General features: G+C 49.7%; 1 protein-coding gene across 3 annotated transcripts; it reads left to right on the top strand.

Moving 5' to 3' along the window:
- The first annotated feature begins 4,308 nt into the window (after positions 1-4,308).
- SIGLEC7 (sialic acid binding Ig like lectin 7) lies at positions 4,309-17,319 on the top strand. 3 transcript variants are annotated; one of them, XM_055238184.2, is made up of 8 exons: positions 4,309-4,848; positions 6,440-6,718; positions 6,949-6,996; positions 7,894-8,160; positions 8,785-8,881; positions 9,252-9,348; positions 15,097-15,275; positions 17,176-17,319. In XM_055238184.2, exons 1-8 carry the CDS (start codon positions 4,407-4,409, stop codon positions 17,258-17,260), a joined length of 1,494 nt encoding a protein of 497 aa, XP_055094159.2. In that variant the 5' UTR covers positions 4,309-4,406; the 3' UTR covers positions 17,261-17,319. The 3 variants fall into 3 exon arrangements, with proteins under 3 accessions (XP_055094159.2, XP_055094162.1, XP_063470997.1); XM_055238187.2 differs by lacking the exons at positions 6,440-6,718; positions 6,949-6,996; positions 17,176-17,319 and having other exon boundaries at positions 4,339-4,848; positions 15,097-15,560; XM_063614927.1 differs by lacking the exons at positions 8,785-8,881; positions 15,097-15,275; positions 17,176-17,319 and having other exon boundaries at positions 4,339-4,848; positions 9,252-9,329.
- The last annotated feature ends 2,200 nt before the right edge of the window (positions 17,320-19,519 follow it).

Genomic DNA, 19,519 nt, shown 5'->3' with positions numbered 1-19,519 from the left:
CAGCTCTCAGCACCCCGGGGCCTGGAGCTGCCTCAGATAGGGGCTGAGATGGAGGAGAATTGACCTGTTGGGCTCACCACCCACTGTGATCTCAGCACATTTCCCTGAGCCTCTGTGCAGAGTGAGTTGCAGGACGGGTGCTGGGGCAGGCAGCCTAGTCAGGTGTTTGGGCTGTCAGAGGGGTGGAGGCCTGGGAACAGAATCTCACACTCTTCTACCCTTTCCCAGGAAGCCCCTCTGGCTGCAAATGTGTGAGTGAAATGCAGGAGGGCTTCTGGCCCCTGGTTCTCACCTGATGGGGCCCTCCTGGGCACTGGCTTCCCCCCAACCCCCATGGCCTCACCTGGAGCTACTACTCCAGGTGAGCAGGCCTGCTCTTTTCTAGGGAAGCTGAGGGATTGGCCCTCGAGTTCCAGGTGGGGCTGAGCTGTCCTGTCCCGCCTGAGTTAGAATTGAAGTGGCCGATGCTAATCTGAGGCCCGTGTTGGCTCTGCAGGTGTGGAGGCCCCCAGGGGAGCAGGGCTGAGAGGCCTGACTGAGCCCCTCCTGCTCAAGACAGAAGTCAGATGTGGACACCCAGCCCTGCGGGACAGATGCAGGACATCACTGTCAGCCATGGCTCAGCCCTTCTGACCACTGAGATGCTGCAACTTCCCCTCCTGGGAGGGAGTGATTGGGCAAACACTTACCCTTTGCTGGAAATCTCAAGGCACAGCGTGGGTGCTCACAATCTGAATACAGAATGAATGAAGGAATGCATGAATGATGAAGGCACAGCATGGGTGCTCACAATCTGAATACAGAATGAATGAAGGAATGCATGAATGATCAAGGCACAGCATGGGTGCTCACAATCTGAATACAGAATGAATGAATGAATGAATGAATGAAAGAAATGTCTTTCCTCGTGTCATGTGAGAGACTTGACAGTTTTTTCACTCTCCAAGTAACACCAGCTTCCCCTGTCCCAGCCCAGTCTGTCCTGGGCAGACAAGATTAATTAAGTGGCTCCTGGGCAGACATTGGTGCAGGAGACAGGGCCCAGGAGACTTGTGTGATTTGGGCAATTCACTTCCTATCTCTGTCCATTCAGGCTGCTACAACAAAATACCATAAACTGGCCAGTTTATAAACAACAGAAATTCATTTCTCACAGTTCTGGAGGCTGAGAAGTCCAAGACCAAGGTGCCAGCAGGTTTGGTGTCTGGAGACAGTTTGCTTCCTCACAGATGGTGCCTTTTCCTTATGTTCTCATGTGGTGGAAGGGCTGTGCAAATGCCCTTGGATCTCTCAGATGAGGGAACTAACCCCATTAGACTAATCCCAGAGTCCTCATACCCTAATCGCCTCCCAAAACATTATACTTTCTAATACTATCACATGGGGATTCAAATTTCAACAAATGAATTTTGAGGTGACATATTCAGACCACAGCACTTGTCACTGTGGACCTTGATGTCTTCCTCTCCGAACTGTGGAAGTGGGAGTAGAGGGCTTGTCAGCTCCCCTGGGTCATACGTGGTTCACAAGTTCCTCCTTTCCACAGATTCTGTGGCTTCCTTAAGTCTCTCCTTCCCATTTTTTTTCTGATTTTAATTGTAAACTGGGGACTATGGGAAAGAGATGGGTCATGGTCTAGCCCTTCTGAGGCAGGAGGAGCATAGACAAATGAGGCAGGAGAATAGCGAAGAGAATTACAAGTTGGATAAAGGGCAGAATAAGTAAAAGCAGAGAGCAGAAGCAAGGTGAGGGGACGGGTGAGCAAGAAGCAAGAGGCAGAAGTTGAGCAGCCAAAACAAAAAGTAAGATAGAGAAGTGAGCAAGGACCCCCGTGGCCAGCAGGATCTGGACCAAACCAGTAAGGGGCTATGCCTGTGCATTAGAGAGAAAAAGTATCCTTAACATTACCCCGTATGATAATCAGCTCATTAAAGTTTATGCATATGGACTGCATATTATACATGTACTTAAAATTATGGGATGGGTCAAAGTAACTAAGCAACATACTTAACCACCAAAAAGGCAGACACTGGCCAGGCGCAGTGGCTCATGCCTGTAATCCTAGCACTTTGGGAGGCCAAGGTGGGCGGATCACTTGAGGTCAGGAATTCGGGACAAGCCTGGTCAACCTGGTGAAACCCCGTCTCTACTAAAAATACAAAAATTAGCCAGGCATGGTGGCGGGCGCCTGTAGTCCCAGCTACTAGGGAGGCTGAGGCAGAAGAATCGCTTGAACCCAGAAGGTTGGGGTTGCAGTGAGCCAAAATCGTGCCACTGCATTCGAGCTTGGGTGACAGAGTGAGACTCCGTCCCCACCTCACGCCACCCCTTCCCCCCCAAAAAAGGCAGACACTGGCTAGAGATTTAGCAGCCTTGGGAAGCGAAGAAAAACAAACAAACAAACAAACAAACATACAAACAAACAAACATAAAAAGACCCAAAGTAATGCTGATCTCACCTCATAGAGATCCGTTCTCTCTCCCTCTCCAAGAGTATGATACTGTGCTTAATAAACTGCTGCTGCTTGCTTTGCTGTCTGTGTGTGTCTCATCCAATTCTTTGTTTAAGACACCAAGAGCCTGGAACTGCATGGTACCATCCGGTAACACTTCTGCCCACTGAGGTGCTGCAAATGTCCTTATGGGGAGAGAGTGACTGGGCAAGGAGGGGGTGCCCAGGAGGCAGATTGGTCTGCACGATGAGATACTAGCTGCAAATGCAGGGATTGGAGGTGAGGGCGGGGAGTAGCTATGGATGCCCAAACCCAGCATCTTCCTGTCTCAATCGTCACAGCCAAATGATCTACTCCTAGGTTATGGACAATTAGGGGACGATGTGGGCTGAGCAGATCAATGCAGCTGTATGGAAGAAAACAGACTGGGATTTTCTATGTATACAACGTCTTCAGGAAAACCTATGCGAAGTTAGCATTTTCAAGGCAGCGTGTGCCGATGGTAAAACTACATAGAACAGCAGGAAGACTATTATCATTAAAATGAGGCTAGGGGCTCCTTCAGGAGGGAGCGGGGGCATGGCCAATAGGAAAGGGGAATGTAAGGGTGAATGAATGAATAAAATCTCTTTCTTCATTTCAAGGGAGAGGCTTGACAATTCTTTTGTGATGTTCTAGTTCTTGAGGGGTGCTTATTTTGTGTGAATCACTGAGTTGCTTTTTAGAGGACACTTTCATGTACATGTCTTGTATTCCCCCCCCCCCCCCCAAAAAAAAACTGTTTCAAGAAAAGCTGGCCTGGATCTCAGGGGGCTGCAGCTTGCAGGATTTTTCCCACTTCCTCCCAGCCCAGTCACACAATTTAAAATAATCTTCTGTTGAAGTCGGTGCGTGTTTCTCCTCTCAGAAAATCCCGCCCATCACTGAGGGTGGACGCCCCGGGGCTGGTGTCTTGGCTCCACGTCTCCTGTTCACCTGAACCCCTAGGAGCAGCTCCTGCCGGAGCAAAGCCCCGGGGCCGGCAGACCCCTCACACTCTGCAGTAACCAGGCCTCATGAGATAGCAGTGGTGAGGAGAACCGTCCTTGTGCTCAGAGAGCTGTGAGGATGGGAGAAGTGTCTGCTCTTTTCATTGATCCTTTCCCTTATGACTTTCCTGTCTTCCAAGCCCCCCAATACAACAATCACAGCCTCAGCTTCCCCGGCCTCCTGCAGGCTGGGCTCCCCTCCGTGTCCTTGGCGTGTATCAACAGGCGGAATCCTCACCTCCACAGCCCCATGTCTGTCCGCTCGGTCCTCCTGAGACTGAACCCCCGACCTGAGTGACCCCACCCTGCCTGTGCCCCCCACTGAAGCTCCTGCTGTGGGGAGCTCAGATGTCAGGAGCCTCCGTGTCTCCCCACTGCACAGTGACTCCTTGGGGACAGTGTCTGGCTCTGCTGTGTTGACCTCATTGTGCAGAAAGGGGGTGCCACCTCGTGTCTGCTGGTGGCGGGATGAGAGGCTGCCTGCTCACCCCACCTGCACCCCTGTCTCTCATGGCCCCGAGTCCCACCTCCGAGCTACACAGACATCCACAGCCTGTGACTCAGGGGTCTGGGCAAATGGGACTTATTTTCACCCTGCAGAAAATATCACCTAAGGGGAAGGCATTGAGAGGGAGGCAGGAGGTGGGGTGGGCCCTGCATGAGGTGGGAATCTGAGTGAGTCTGTCTCCCGCTCTGGCGTCAGGGACCCAGGAGTGAACGTAGGGTGGTGGATGGTGGATCTCCCAGGGCTGACCCAGCCCTGACAGTGTCTGTGTGTGAAGTTCCTCTTCTAAGGAGGTCACTGTTTTGATCTCACCACCGACTTCCTGTGGGGCCTCTTCTAAGTCTTGAGCCCTCAGTTCCTGAGAGAAGAACCCTGAGGAGCAGACGTTCTCTGGTGGCCCTGGCACCTCCAACCCCAGATATGCTGCTGCTGCTGCTGCTGCTGCTGCTGCCCCTGCTCTGGGGGAGGGAGAGGGTGGAAGGACAGGAGAGTAACCAGAAGAATTACCTGCTGATGATGCAGAGTTCTGTGACGGTGCAGGAGGGCCTGTGTGTCCATGTGCGCTGCTCCTTCTCCTACCCAGTGGACAGCCAGACTGACTCTGACCCAGTTCATGGCTACTGGTTCCGGGCAGGGGATGATACAAGCTGGAAGGCTCCAGTGGCCACAAACAACCCAGCTCGGGCAGTGCGGGAGGAAACTCGGGACCGATTCCACCTCCTTGGGGACCCACAGACCAAGAATTGCACCCTGAGCATCAGAGATGCCAGAATGAGTGATGCGGGGACATACTTCTATCGTATGGAGAGAGGAAAGATAAAATGGAATTATAAATATCGCCAGCTCTCTGTGCATGTGACAGGTAAGGCACGGGCTCCATGAGAGGCCAAAGGCAAATGTGATTAGGGCTTTAGGGCACGGCTGAGACGGGACACATGTCCTGGGAGGGGGCCGGGGGTGATGGACTCAGAGGAGGAGCTGGACCACAGCCTGAGCTTCCCCAGGACCGCAACTTGGATGCCCCTCCTGATCCTACAAGCCCCTGCCCTCACCAGCCCTGACCCACAGGGCTGACATCCTCATCCTGCTCTGACAATGGCATTGTGGCATGTGGGGCCATATGACTCCTTGTTTTGGGGCCTGTCCTGGGCATGGCAGGGGTTTAGCGGCATCCCAGGCCTCTCCCCACCAGATGCCAGAAGCACCCGCTCCACCCATGCAGTGAGACAATAACAATTATCTCCACACATTGTCAAACATCCTCGGGGGTTAAGTCCTACCCAGTTGAGTGCTTTAGGTCTACACAACCCTGTGACTCTCTCAGGCCAGGCCAGGGAGGAACCACTTTCTAGTGCAAAGCATGGGCAGCAGGGACACCTGAGCCTGGGCAGGGGGACTCAGCACACGGCCCCTCCATCTCTCATGCCCCAAGTTCCTCAGAGATCCACATTCAGATGCTCAAAAGACAGGAGGGAACTCCATGATGGTCCAGAGGCATGGAGGGCAGGACCCACATGTCTGGTGCAGGCCCTAGTGCTCCAGGGAAGCCCAGAGGTAGGAGGTGGGACACGGTCTCTGCTCCTCCCTGGGTGGGTCTCTAGGGTCTCTGAGCTTTAGGGTTCCCTTCACTCTGTGCAGAGGGAAACAGTTCCTATAGCGTATGGGTTTGCAGTTTCTCTTCTGTGCTGGGTTGAGGTCTCCAGCTCCTCTCCAGCCCCCTGCGGGTCCCACAGCCCTGCCCCTCCTCTCCCTCCCCTTTCTCTGCTCACACGGGGAGCCCAGGAACCCTCTGTCTCAGAGATGCTGTTGCCTCTCTTGTGGGCAAACGAAGAGAGGGACGGTCGGGGCTGGGCTGAGCCTCATTTCCCCACAGCGTCCCAGGCCCCACTGTCAAGATACAGGCTGGAGGTGCCGGAGTCGGCGACGGTGCAGGAGGGCTTGTGTGTCTCTGTGCCCTGTAGTGTCCTTTAACCCTATTACAACTGAACTGACTCTAGCCCTGTCCATGGATGCTGGTTCAAGAAAGGGATCAATATACAATGGAATAATCCAGTGGTCACAAACATCCCAAATGGAAAAGTCCAGGAGACACGGGGCCGATTCCACCTCCTTGGGGACCTGAAGACCAACAACTGCTCCCTGAGCATCAGAGATGCCAGGAAGGGGGATTTGGGGAACTACTACTTCCAGATGGAGAGAGGACGGATAAGATGGAATTACAAAACGAAGCAGCTCTCTGTGAATGTGACAGATAAGGCACGGGCTCCAGGAGACACCACAGGGAAAGGTCATGGGGGTGGCAGGGAAAAGCTGGGATGGGGCCTCTGCCCTGGAAGAGGGCTGAGGGTGAAGCGACTTGGGCTCAGGGCAGCAGCTGAACCAGAGCCTAAGCTTCCCCCAAGGCTGTACCATGAATCCTCTGTCCTGATCCTGAGTCCCCCTCTCTTCACCAGCCTTGACCCACAGGCCCAACATCGTCATCCCCGGTACCCTGGAGTCTGGCTGCTTCCAGAATCTGACCTGCTCTGTGCCCTGGGCCTGTGAGCAGGGGACGCCTCCTATGATCTCCTGGATGGGGACCTCCCTGTCCCCCCTGCACCCCTCCACCACCCGCTCCTCAGTGCTCACCCTCATCCCACAGCCCCAGGACCACGGCACCAGCCTCACCTGTCAGGTGACCTTGCCTGGGGCTGGTGTGACCACGAACAGGACCATCCGACTCAATGTGTCCTGTGAGTGCTGAGCCAGGACGCCCTGGTCCCTGATGGGGGGGGGGGGCGTGTCCCTGAGGGCAGAGGATGGGGTCGGGGCTCGACACTGGTGCTGGGTCCCAGAATCTGGGCTGGTTGTGGGGTCAGGAGGACACTGGCTCTGCCTTCCCCATTTACGCAGCTCCTGGGGAGACAGGGCCAGTGTCCGCAGCCCTCACAGTGATGCGGGTCTCCATGTCTTTCTGTCCCAGACCCTCCTCAGAACTTGACTGTGACTGTCTTCCAAGGAGAAGGCACAGGTAGGATGGAGCCCCCTCCCTGGGGCTGGGGGAGCAGGGCCTTCAGCTCAGGGCAGGGCCAGGCCCCTCCTCATCCTGGACTCATATCCTGGTGATATGAGACTCCCTTGTAGTTGAACCCAGGCCCCCTCCTCATCCTTAGCCTCTGTGGCCACCTGAGCACCTGTCCTCTTCCTCCCACTCCCCTCAGACTCCTGCACACACACCCTCCTCAACCCCGCAGCAAGGACGGGGGGAAATACACATAGCAGGGGCAGGCCTTGGGCCTCTTATCTTTCATCTCCTGAAGAGACCACCTAACTCGTCTTTTTATTTTACCCAACAGTTTTGAGCTACGTTCTTTTGGATACATGCTATAATCATGTAGGCAAAAATTTAAAATTCACAGCAAAATGCGTCCCCAGAATCAACCAGTGTCTGTCCAGGCTGCCCTGAGCCTTGGTTTGTGCACCTGGAGGATCTCAGAGGTGGTTTGATGTCAGTAGTGAGACTGTTTGCACCCTCTTCTAGGGATGTATGTGATTCCACTGTCTGAATAGTCTCTGATTTTGTGGCATCTCCTAATGGAAGATCATGGCACTAATTTTATCCTACGGCATGAACACTGCAATGAGTAAAGTTGTATCTACTCCCACAAGGAATATCTAAGTGTATAGGATAAATTCCTAAAAGCAAAATTTACCAGTGTCATATGTTCTTTCTGATTTTGAAAGATATGGTGAAGTTGTTCTCAATTAAAGGTGGGCAAGTTTACATTCCCAACAGTGAGCGGTGAACCTAAGTATGTCCCTGCACCAGCCTACGTCACTGTCTGTTCCATTCCCTAGTCTCATTCTGTATCCTTCCTCCCTGTTTCAATCACTTTGTCTCTTTGACCCTCCAACTTTTTCTCTACAGCATCCACAGCTCTGGGGAACAGCTCATCTCTTTCAGTCCTAGAGGGCCAGTCTCTGCGCTTGGTCTGTGCTGTTGACAGCAATCCCCCTGCCAGGCTGAGCTGGACCTGGAGGAGCCTGACCCTGTACCCCTTACAGCCCTCAAACCCTCTGGTACTAGAGCTGCGAGTGCACCTGGGGGATGAAGGGGAATTCACCTGCCGAGCTCAGAACTCTCTGGGCTCCCAGCACGTTTCCCTGAACCTCTCCCTGCAACACGAGTACACAGGTGGGTAAAGGGAGGGGCTGGAGAACACACCTGCCCCACCCTCATGGGCCACCCACTGCCCCTGAGCTTCAAGCGGGAGCTCAGCTCTGGTCTGTGCTCAGCTGTGAGGCCTGGAACTTCCCCGCAACCCAGGGCACTGCTGTCCTCCTCCTGCCAGGAAAGGGGTGTAAGGTAGGAAGAGGGGAGGAGTGGGTCTTGGAGGGGAGGAGCTGGGGCTGGACAGGTGTGTTTGGGGACAAGCGCCTTGCTTTCCAGTGCCCGGACTAGGGTGACACAAGCAAGGCACTCACTTTTGGGCACACAACTAAAAAACAAAAAAATAAAACAACTCAGCAAGCAAGTGAAATAATATTGGATGTGATTATCTTCATTAAAAACTAAAAATGATTGCAAAATAATTTGACAGTGAATACAAATCAAAATTTCAAATACAGGCAGGCTGCGCTCACCACTTTCATGCCTCAGTGGCGTCAGGAGTTGTCCCTTCCTCCTCCCTCCCATGCTTGCCCTTTGTTTCTGGGAAGGGGGATTAGGGTACCCAAGCGGGGGCCCTACAGGCAGTGGGAGGAGAAGAGACCCAATTCTTGGAGTGGGATCCCCAAAACAATTCCAATCCATCCCCAGGCAAAATGAGGCCTGTATCAGGAGTGACGCTGGGGGCGGTCGGGGGAGCTGGAGCCACAGCCCTGGTCTTCCTCTCCTTCTGCGTCATCTTCATTGTGTGAGCACTGACCCTAGGGAGGGAGGGAGAGTCCGGGGGGAGGGCGGTCTGGGAGCAGGATCCCTGAAGCCAGAGCTGGAAGGGCCTGCATGGGTCAAGAGCTTGGGGCAAGAATGAGCTCACGGGTGCACGGCAAGAAGTTCAAGAGCGCCCTTGTCTGTGGGGCTCCACATCTGTGGTGAACCTGGGGCGCCACCATCCAGGAGGCAGGAGCCTCTGTTTTTAACACTGGGGTCTCTGGGACTGGACCACCCCCGTCCCATCTCAGTTACCCCTCCAGCGCCCCAATAGGAAATACAGGGCAGGGGTTGGTCTGCCCACTGCACCCCGATCTGACGACACTGAAAGGCTCTCTGGTCTCTTCACTCAGAGTGAGGTCCTACAGGAAGAAATCGGCAAGGCCAGCAGCAGGCGTGGGGGATACAGGCATGGAGGATGCAAACGCCATCAGGGGCTCGGCCTCTCAGGTGAGTGATGTGGGCGTCTCCACACCCAGCATCCAGCCTGGACACCTCCCACAGGATGGCCCCCAGGATCGCTCTGCTCATCATGGCCAAAATTATCTCCTCACCTCCTCCTCCTTCCCACCATCCAGCTTCTCCTGCAGGATTCCCCATCTTGCTGACTGCATGACAGTCCCTCCTACCTACTTTCTCTCAGGCCAGGCATAGAGGAGGAGTTATCTCCTCTCTGTCCTCCCTTTCTTCTCTATAGCTCCACATTCACCAAATCTTGTCCATTTTTCCTCCCTAAGAATGGCTAGCATTGCTCCCACCCCCACCAATCCTAAACCCTCTCAATGCTGAGGCCTGAGGATCTCTGTCTTGGACTTCTTCACCTCCCTGCCTCTTGTGTCCCCTGCCCTGATGGGAGGAATCGTTCAGAAGCCATCACTGATCAGTTTCTTTGCATCTGGACAGCTGTTCCCACCCCCAACACTGTCTAGAGCAGAAGCCAGAAAATACTACCTGGAAAGGCCAGATAGGAAATATTTTTGGCTTTCTGGCCTACACAGTCTCATTGCAGCTCCTCAACTCTACTGATGTAGCAGGAAATCAGCTGTAGACCATGTGTAAATGATTAGCTGGCTGTGTGCCAATAAAACTTTATTTATAAAAACAAGCAGTGGGTAGAATTTGTCCCAAGGGCTCTAGTTTGACAAGCCCTAACCTAGAGAAAAAGCCCAAACTTCATAACTGCAGCCCGGCACATTCTCATCTCTTAAACATCTACCTCTCTAGTAGGGCTGGAATTAGCGTGAGATGAGTGAGGTCCTGACCTAGCATGCAAAATTTAAGAAGGTGCCAAAAATCTCAGTAATTGTGACAGTTTTTTAAAAAACTCTTATTTTAGGTTTGGGGGTACATGTGCAGGTTTGTTACATATATAAACTCTGGTCAGAGGGGTTTGTGGTACAGATTATTTTGTCACCCAGGTACTAAGCCTCGTACCCCATAGTTATTTTTTTCTGTTCCTCTCTCTCCTCCCACCCTCCACCTTCAAGTGGGCTGCAGTGTCTGTTGTTTTCTTCTTTGTGTTCATGAGTTCTCATCATTTAGCTCTCACTTATAAGTGAGAACATGCAGTATTTGGTTTTCTGTTCCTGTGTTCATTTGCTAAGGATAATGGCCTCCAGCTCCATCCATGTTCCCACAAAGGACATAATCTCATTCTTTTTTATGGCTGCAGAGTATTCCATGGTGTATATGTACCATATTTTCTTTATCCATTCTGTCATTGATGGGCATTTAGGTTAATTTCATGTATTTGCTATTGTGAATAGTACTACAATGAATATTCGCTTGTATGTGTCTTTATGGTAGAATGATTTTTATTACTCTGAGTATATAACCAGTAATGTGATTGCTATGTCAAATGATAGTTCTGCTTTTAGCTCTTTAGGAAATTACCATACTGCTTTCCACAATGGTTGAACTAATTTACACTCCTGCCAACAGTATAAGTGTTCCCTTTTCTCTGCAGCCTTGCCAGCCTCTGTGATTTTTTTTACTTTTTAAGAATAGCCATTCTGACTGGTGTAAGATGGTATTTCATTGTGGTTCTGATTTGCGTTTCTCTAGTGATCAGTGATAATGAGCTTTTTCTCTTATGTCTGTTGGCCAAAAATGTCTGTTCATGTCCTTTGCTCACTTTTTAATGAGGTTGTTTTTCTCTTGTAAATTTGTTTAAGTTCCTTATAGATGCTGGATATTAGACCTTTGCCTAATGCATAGTTTGCAAGTATTTTCTCCCATTCTGTAGGTTGTTTACTCTGTTGATGGTTTCTTTTGCTGTGCAGGAGCTCTTAAGTTTAATTAGATCCCATTTGTCAATTTTTGCTTTTGTTGTGATTGCTTTGGCATCTTTGTCATGAAATCTTTGCCTGTTTGTCCAGAATGGTATTGCCTACATTGTCCTCCAGAGTTTTTACAGTTTTGGGTTTTACATTTAAGTTTTTAACCTATCTTGAGTTGATTTTTATATGTGGTATAAGGAAGCAGTCCCACTCAATCTTCTGCATGTGGCTAGACAGTTATCCAAGCACCATTTATTGAATCAGGAGTCCTTTCCCCATGGCTTGTTTTTGTCAGCTTTGTTGAAGATCAAATTGTTGTAGGTGTGTGGCTTTATTTCTGGGCTCTCTATTCTTTTCCATTGGTCTATATGTCTGTTTTTGTACCAGTACCATGCTGTTTTGGTTACCGTAGCCTTGTAATATAGTTTAAATTTGGGTAACGTGATGCCTCCAGCTTTTCTTTTTGCTTAGGATTGCCTTGGCTATTTGGGCACTTTTTTGGTTTCATATGAATTTTAAAATTGTTTTTTCTAGTTCTGTGAAGAATCTCATTGGTAGTTTGATAGAAATAGCATTGAATGTATAAATTTCTTTGGGCAGTATGGCCATTTTAATGATTTTGATTCTTCTTATCCATGAGCATAGTATGTTTTTCCATTTGTGTCACCTTTGATTTCTTTGAGCAGTGTTTTGTAATTCTCATTGTAGAGTTCTTTCACCTCCCTGGTTAGATGTATTTCTAAAAATTGTATTCTTTTTGTGGCAGTTGTGAATGGGATTGTGTTCCTAATGTGACTCTTGGCTTGGTAGTTCCTGGTGTATAGAAATACTAGTGATTTTTCTATATTGATTTTGTATCCTGAAACTTTGCTGAAGTTATTTATCATTTAAGAAGCTTTTGGGCTGGGACTACGAGATTTTCTAGATACAGAATCATGCATCTGCAAAGAGGGATAAATTCCTTTCTTCCTATTTGGATGCTCTTTATTTTTTTCTCTTGCCTGATTGCTCTGGCCAGAATTTCCAATACTATGTTAAATAGGAGTGGTGAGAGAGGGCATCCTTGTTTTGTGCTGGCTTTCAAGGGGAATGCTTTCAGCTTTTCCATATTCCATATGATGTTGGCTGTGGGTTCGCCATAGATAGCTCTTACTATTTTGAGATATGTTCCTTCAATACCTAGTTTACTGAGAGTTTTTAACATGAAGCAATGTTGAATTTTATCAAAAGCCTTTTCTGCATCTATTGAGATAATCATCTGTTTTTGTCTTTAGTTCTGTTTGTGTGGTGAATCACATTTATTGATTTGTGTATGTTGAACCAACATGAAGCTGACTTGATCATGGTGGATTAGCCTTTTGATGTGCTGATGGATTCAGTTTGCAAGTATTTTGTTGAAGATTTTTGCATCAATGTTCATCAAGGATATTGGCCTGAAGTTTTCTTCTTTTGTTGTGTCTTTGCCAGATTTTGGTATCAGGATGATACTGGCCTTATAGAATGAGTTAGGGAAGAGTCAATCTTCCTCCGTATTTGGGAATAGTTTCAGTAGGAACAGAAGGAGGCTCAGATCTGACATTTATTGTGTGATTGAAGAGCCTTCCAGGCAGAGGGAGGAGCAAAGCGAGGCTCAGGCACAGGAAGAGGAGAGGAGAGGAGCCATGGGACATCTGTGTGATTAGACAGAGGGAGGCAGGACCAAGAGCAGGAAATGACTTTGGAGGAGTTGAGCCTATGTGTGAATCGTGTCTGACTGCACAGGCTACTGTGAGCATTTGGAGAGTTTTGAGCAGAAGGACATGATCAGATGAGATTGGGCACGTTCAGGGTGGTATGGCTGTAGACCAGAAGAACATGATCAACGTTCGTTTTAATGGGATTCCTCTGGCCACTGTGTGCAGAACAGACCGTGTGTGTGGCAGAGGAAGGGCAGAGCACAGGAGGTAGAGAGGAGGCTGGTGAATATCCCAGGAAGAAGGTGGTATTGGCTGGAACCAAGATAGCAGCAGTGGTGGACATGACTGTCTCCCAGACGAATTCTGCAGTGGAACCTACTGGGATTTGTTAATGAATTGGAATTGGAATGTGAGCCACAGAAAGGGAGCAAGAATTACTTCCAGATTTTTGCCCTGAGCAGTGGGAAGAATGGAGGTGCCAATCAGCCAATCATTGAGGCTGAGAAGATTGCAGAAGAAATGGATTTAGGAAACAAAAGGAGGAGTTCAGATTGAATAGGTTGAGTTTTGTGTGTCTTTGGACAAGAACGCAGGGGTTTGAATTATACCACTGGATCAAAGACTATAGTCAGGAGAGAGGAGTGGGCTGGGGGTATAGATTTGGGAGTCATCAGCTTATTGACGGCATGAAGCCAACACAGTGGATGAGATCACAAGGCAAAGATAAAGAAGAAAAGAACCTGGGTCTGCTCTGATATTTAAGGTCAGGGAGACCTGAAGCAATTGGCAAAAAGGTTGCCAAGAAGGTGAGGTGGACCCAGAAAAGCACGATGTCCTATAGTTGAGTCAAGAAGGGCTTCTGTGTAGGGAAGGTGAGCAGCTGGGTCCTCTGCTGCTGAAAAGTCCAGGAAGGAGAAGACTGCAAGGTGGACATTTAGACTCAGCCAAGTGGTAGTCACAGTGACCTTGATAGTAGCAGTGCTGAGACGTGGTATGTGTGTGAATATTAATTTGAGTAATCAAGAGAGAATCTGGCAAGCAAAATCACTGACAGTTCCATGGAGCATCTTCTGTGCAGGGGAGCAGCAGGGAAGGGCTGCGATGAAGGAGGACCCTCCCAGGCAGCCTCTGTCACCCTCTGCTGTGTGAGTCTATATTAGTTTTCTGTGGCTGCTGTGACAAATTACCACGCATTTCCTGGCTTCAAACAACACACATGGATTAAAGTTCTGAAGGTCACAACCCCAAAATGGGCGTCACTGGGCTAAAATCAAGGCATTGGCAGGCAGGGCTGGTTCCTTCTGGAGGCTCCAGGGGAGGATGCAATTTCTCACCCTTTCTGGCTTCTAGAGGCACCTGCATTCCTTGGCTCAAGTCCCTTCCTCTGTTTGCAAGGCAAGTAGCCTGGCATCTTCCAATCTTTCTATGCCCTCCTCCTTTCACTTGTAAGGACTACTGTGATTCCACTGGGCCCACCCAAATAATCCAGTATAACCTCCCCATCTCAATATCCTTAACCTAGCTCCATCTGTAAAGTCCCTTTAGCAACGTAAGGTAACAGATTCACAGGTTTCAGGGGATTAGGGTATGGACATTTTGGGGAGCAGTTATACTTCTTATCAGAGGGATATAATTTCTTTGACTGGCTTGTCCTCCCCACACCACCAAACTGTGAGCTTCCTAACAGCAGGTGCCCCATCCAGATCAAGGCCCTGTAATTCTCTCTCTTAGCCTCTTCCTGCCCATCTTATAATTCACACATAGATATTCATTTGTTTGACAGTCATTTTTGCCAACTTCTTTCAATTAAAAAGTGAGCTTCAGGAGGTCAGGGCCAACACCTACTGTGTCCACCACAGTCCATCCAGCACCCGGCTCAGGGCCTCACACACAGAGGGCCTCAGCAGGACTCCACGCTTTGGGGTCAGAAGGAAGGGACTGGATTGGGTCCCGGCATAACAGGGAGTTTGGGTACGCTACTTTCTTCATGGAGTTGTTGTGGGAAGTTAATAAGATTAATAAACACCAAACGAGGTGCTCATTAAGTGTTAAATATTGCAGGAAAGTATAAATGAAGGAGACTTCTATAAAATGAACGTGGGATAGAGGCAGGAACTCATGAAGTTTAATTCTATACAGAGCAACATACCCAAACCAGCCAATCAATCAAACAACTTGTGACTCTCCCCGCCTTATCCTATTTCCACTGCTCTGCTCTGACTCCCTTCTCTCTCTCCATTCAGGGTACCATGATTGAGTCCTGGGCAGACGACAACCCCCGACACCATGGCCTGGCTGCCCCCTCCTCAGGGGAGGAAGGAGAGATCCAGTATGCATCCGTCAGCTTTCATAAGGTGGAGCCTCAGGACCTATCAGGACAAGAGGCCACCAACAATGAGTACTCAGAGATCAAGATCCCCAAGTAAGAAAATGCAGAGGCTCAGGCTTGTTTGAGGGGTCACGACCCCTCCAGCAAAGGAGTCTGAGGCTGATTCCAGTAGAATTAGCAGCCCTCAATGCTGTGCAACAAGACATCAGAACTTATTCCTCTTGTCTAACTGAAAATGCCTGCCTGATGACCAAACGCTCCCTTTCTCCATCCAATCGGTCCACACTCCCCGACCCGGCCTCTGGTACCCATCATTCTCCTCTCTACTTCTCTGAGGATGACTACTTTAGATTCCGAATATAGGGAGATTGTAACGTGTTTGTCTCTCTGTGCCTGGCTTATCTCATTCAACATAACATCCTCTAAGTTCATCTGTGTTGTTTCAAATGACAGAGTAATGTATTGAATAATTCACAATAGCTAAAAGAGAGGAGTTTAAATGTTGTCACCAAAAAAAAATTTGAGCTGACAGATGTGCTAATCATGCTGACTTGATGGTTCCATGGTGCATCCAGGTGTGGGAGCCTCACTGGGGCTGCGTTCAGGTCGCTCAGGTACTCAGGGCAGGGCTGGAATTTAATCCCTTCCTGATTCTGAGGTCTCTTCTCTCACCCGGCACTGAGTGAAGCAACCACTGATTGGCACCCCTTAGCCATAAGTTCACAGCATCTCTGTTGACTCCATGGCCTCTGGTGAAGGAATCTGAGAACCTGGACACGCCGGAGCTGAGAAAGGAGGCGCCTGAAATTACAGCCCAGCTCTGCGCAAGGCCTGCCCCAGCCTGCATAGCTCTGATCAGCAGATAGAGCCTCCAATGGCCATGCTGCCCATGATTTCATCCCCAGGGCCCTGGTCAGTTCTGCAGACCTCCCCCAGGAGCCCCCATCTCTGGACCTTGGTGTGACTGGACTGGGTCCCTCTCTTGCTGGTCCCCTCCAGAGAGACCTTGGACCCTTTCCAGCCTCACAGGCCCTGTGGAGACCCCAGCCCTTCTCCATCACCTTCTCCTCACCTGCTTGCCCCTCTGGTCTTGTCCTCGGGTCTGAGGACATGGAGCCTGATTTGCCCTACGGGGAGAAATCAGGGACGAAGTCACATCTCAGGTCCATAAGAAACACGGGAGAGTCCTGGGTAGAGATAGGTGAAGGGGCCCAACTTCCCACCAAGTCCAAGCCCAAGCCCTCCCCACGTGGGACCCTAGGAGGTGGAGGAGATGGTCTGGGGGCTTCACTTGTGCCCCGAGAGTCCTCAACATCCTCATACTTTTAAAGATTTCCAAGGGCACAAGAGGAAGATGCCATTGTGTGGGGGAAAGAGGCCGGGTGAAGCTGAGGAAGGAGTTGACGTTGTTGGTGCAATTACCAGCGGTAACAACAATGACGGAGTTAATAATAATAATAATTTATTTCACACTGTTATGCCATAAGACGTGCCATCAACTCTGGAAATTAGGTTAGTTATTATTACTCCTGGGGGCAGGGAGAGCAGCCTGTTCATATTTTGTTATTAGAGGCCCAAGAATCAAACCAGGAGCTTGGTGAAATTTGTGGGGAGTAGAGATTTGTCATGGTCATGGAGCTATGACAAAATCCCATCCCATCCCTGCATCTTTCTAATTCCTCATCTTGGAGGGAGCTGAGGGGAACAGTTGAGGGCACAGGCTGTGGGTTTGGCCTGCCCGGGCTTGAATCCCACCTCTTCTGTGGGTTAGCACTGAAGCCTTGAATAAAATACTCAAACTCCATGGGGCTCAGTTTTGTCACCTGTAAAGTGGAGATGAGGCTAATCACATTCACTTCCTCCATAGAGAGACAGTAAGGGCCAAGCAGGTTAGAATGGTGGTGGGCACATGGTAAGTGCACAGCTAATGTCCACCACTCTTACCCCTCTTATCTCCCTGCGACTCACCCTGACTCTGATCTGACGACTCCAGAGGATTCACAGAGGAGGCAGCTTTGGACCCAAACCTCAGAGGACTGGGAGATTTCACCCAGAGGTTTGTGAGCATGTCATGGTAGGGTGGAGGTGGCGCTCCTGAGGGTGGGCACTGCCTAGCAGAGCATGGAGGCAGAGAGATGTGCAGAGTGTGAGCCTGGATGGGGAGCCGCTGCACTCACGGGGGGGCGTGGATCCTGACGTCCCTGTATATAGTCAGTTGGGCCACAGGGTTCTCCACGATTCATTGGTAAGTGCCCATCTGCTACCAGGCCAGCCTCAAGAGATAAAACTTCGCATATGAGAAGTTTAGGAAGGAGTTGTGGATCCAGCAGTACTTGAGATCTGGGAAGAATAGGAGACACACTCCATTTACACCTGGGAGCTGATCTCAGCCGTCACGATGCCATTGAAGGCATCAGGATTGCTCCTCAGCAGCACATAGTCAGGCCCATCTGCAGAGACAGGGAAGGAGGCCTGGGGCTGTGTTTCTGACCCTTTGGAGTCCTGGGTACCACCTCATGAGGTCCTCCTCCAGCCAGGAGGTTCCCCACTGTGCACCCTGAGCTGACCCCTAGACCTGCCCCAGGCAAGGCAGCTGTGCCAACAACAATAACCATAATAAGAGCATCTGCCATGATCAGGGATCTACTGGGGGCCAGCCCAATGGTAGCCCTTTACATCATAATAAATTCATTGGAGTAAAAGCAAACACATGGGGCCTACTGTGTGCCAGACACTGTTCTAAGCTCTGTGCCTGTCCCCACATTTGTTGAATTCCCAGAACAACTCATGTGATTGGTTCCACTATTGATCCATTTTATAGATGGAAAAAAAAAAACAGTCTCAGAGGAGAGTATTAGGACTTTACGACTGCAACTGACACAGAAGGATTGAGCCAGTCTCAGGGCCTGGGGGCAACCGCCCTGAGCAGCTGAAGCCTCTGGATCCTGGGTCTTGGTTCCAAGCCTCTGACCTGTAAACAGCTATATGGAGGTCAGAAATCCTTCATGCTTCAACCCCAGCTTCCACGGGATGGGCGCCATAGCATGTGTATTAGGAAATCTGACACGCCACTAAAGTGGTTCCAGAAGGAGATGTAAAGGTGATTTTAGAAGTGTGATTATTTTTTTCAGGTGAAAGATGTGAAAGAGTTTGATAAATTCTGTGAACACACCTGGAACACTGGAAGAATCTAACTGTTGATGTATTTGTAAGCTCAGTAGATTAGATTTCCAAGAACTGTCTGAGAATTTGTGGGGGTCTTGTTGGGTTGTGAACTTGCCCCGGTAGGCAGCTGAAGCACTATAAAGAAAAAAGAATGTATGGAATGCATAAGTGACTCTTTAAATCAAACTCTCTGTTTAAGGGAGCTTAGTCTGTTCAATTCCAGTAAAAGAGAGTGACAGTGACTATACTAAGTTTAAAAGAAAAGAAGAAAGAAATCAACGAGTGGAATTTGAAGGGTCAAGGGGTTTGAACACTTAATAAACTGAACATCAATTTAAGAAATAATTGGCTTTAAGTAGTCCCCTATTTACACAAAAGCAGACCTCAGCAAAGGCACACTGACCATTTCTAATCTGAGAAGTGAAGACTGGGGTCCCTATTTCACACTTGAGTGCACCAGTTCTGAGTAGTGAGGGCAGCTCCCAAGTCCACAGAGCTCAAGAGCCAGAGCTGATTCCAACCCAGACCAAGCTGGCTGCAGGCTGGCCCAAGATGTCTCTGGCCTAGTCCCATCTGCAGATCCGTGGTGAGTCCCAGAGGTAGACTTGTGTAGGAAAGAGCTGAACCCTGCCAAAAAGAGGCCTGGCCTTTGCTCTCAGCTACTGGGAGGGAGCCTCTAAGCCTCTGGAATGTCTCGCCTGATTAGAGTGTCTTTGTTTACCTGAAAGCCTTGGACTTCACCAAATAGTCCAATAATATAACTAACGATAGGACTTTGGGTCACTGGTATCAGCTCTCTCTGTGGAGCAGCTGAAACTAAGGTCAGCCATGTAGACAGTTATCCACATCTATGTGACAAAGCCACACCAGGACATCAAGGCTCGGGTGAGTGTCTCTGGTTGGCGATGCTCTATGCATGTTGTCACATGTCATGTCAGGAGGAATTACCACTGTCTATGATTCTACTGGGAGAGGACAACTGGAAACTCCCCATTTGGAATTCCCTGGACCCTGCCCCATGCTCTTCTCCCCTTGGCTGACTTTAATCTGTATCCTTTTGCTGTAATGAGACATCACATGAGGATAACAGCTTTCAATGAGTTCTGAGTCCTACTAGTGAACTATCAAAACTGAATGTGGTCAGGGACCCCCCAGTGTGCAGCTGGCATCAG

Source organism: Symphalangus syndactylus, chromosome 13 (assembly GCF_028878055.3).
Source record: "Symphalangus syndactylus isolate Jambi chromosome 13, NHGRI_mSymSyn1-v2.1_pri, whole genome shotgun sequence".
NCBI classification, from domain to species: Eukaryota; Metazoa; Chordata; class Mammalia; order Primates; family Hylobatidae; genus Symphalangus; species Symphalangus syndactylus.
Note: the sequence above shows the minus strand (reverse complement) of the source record. Positions and strands in the feature narration are given on the sequence as shown.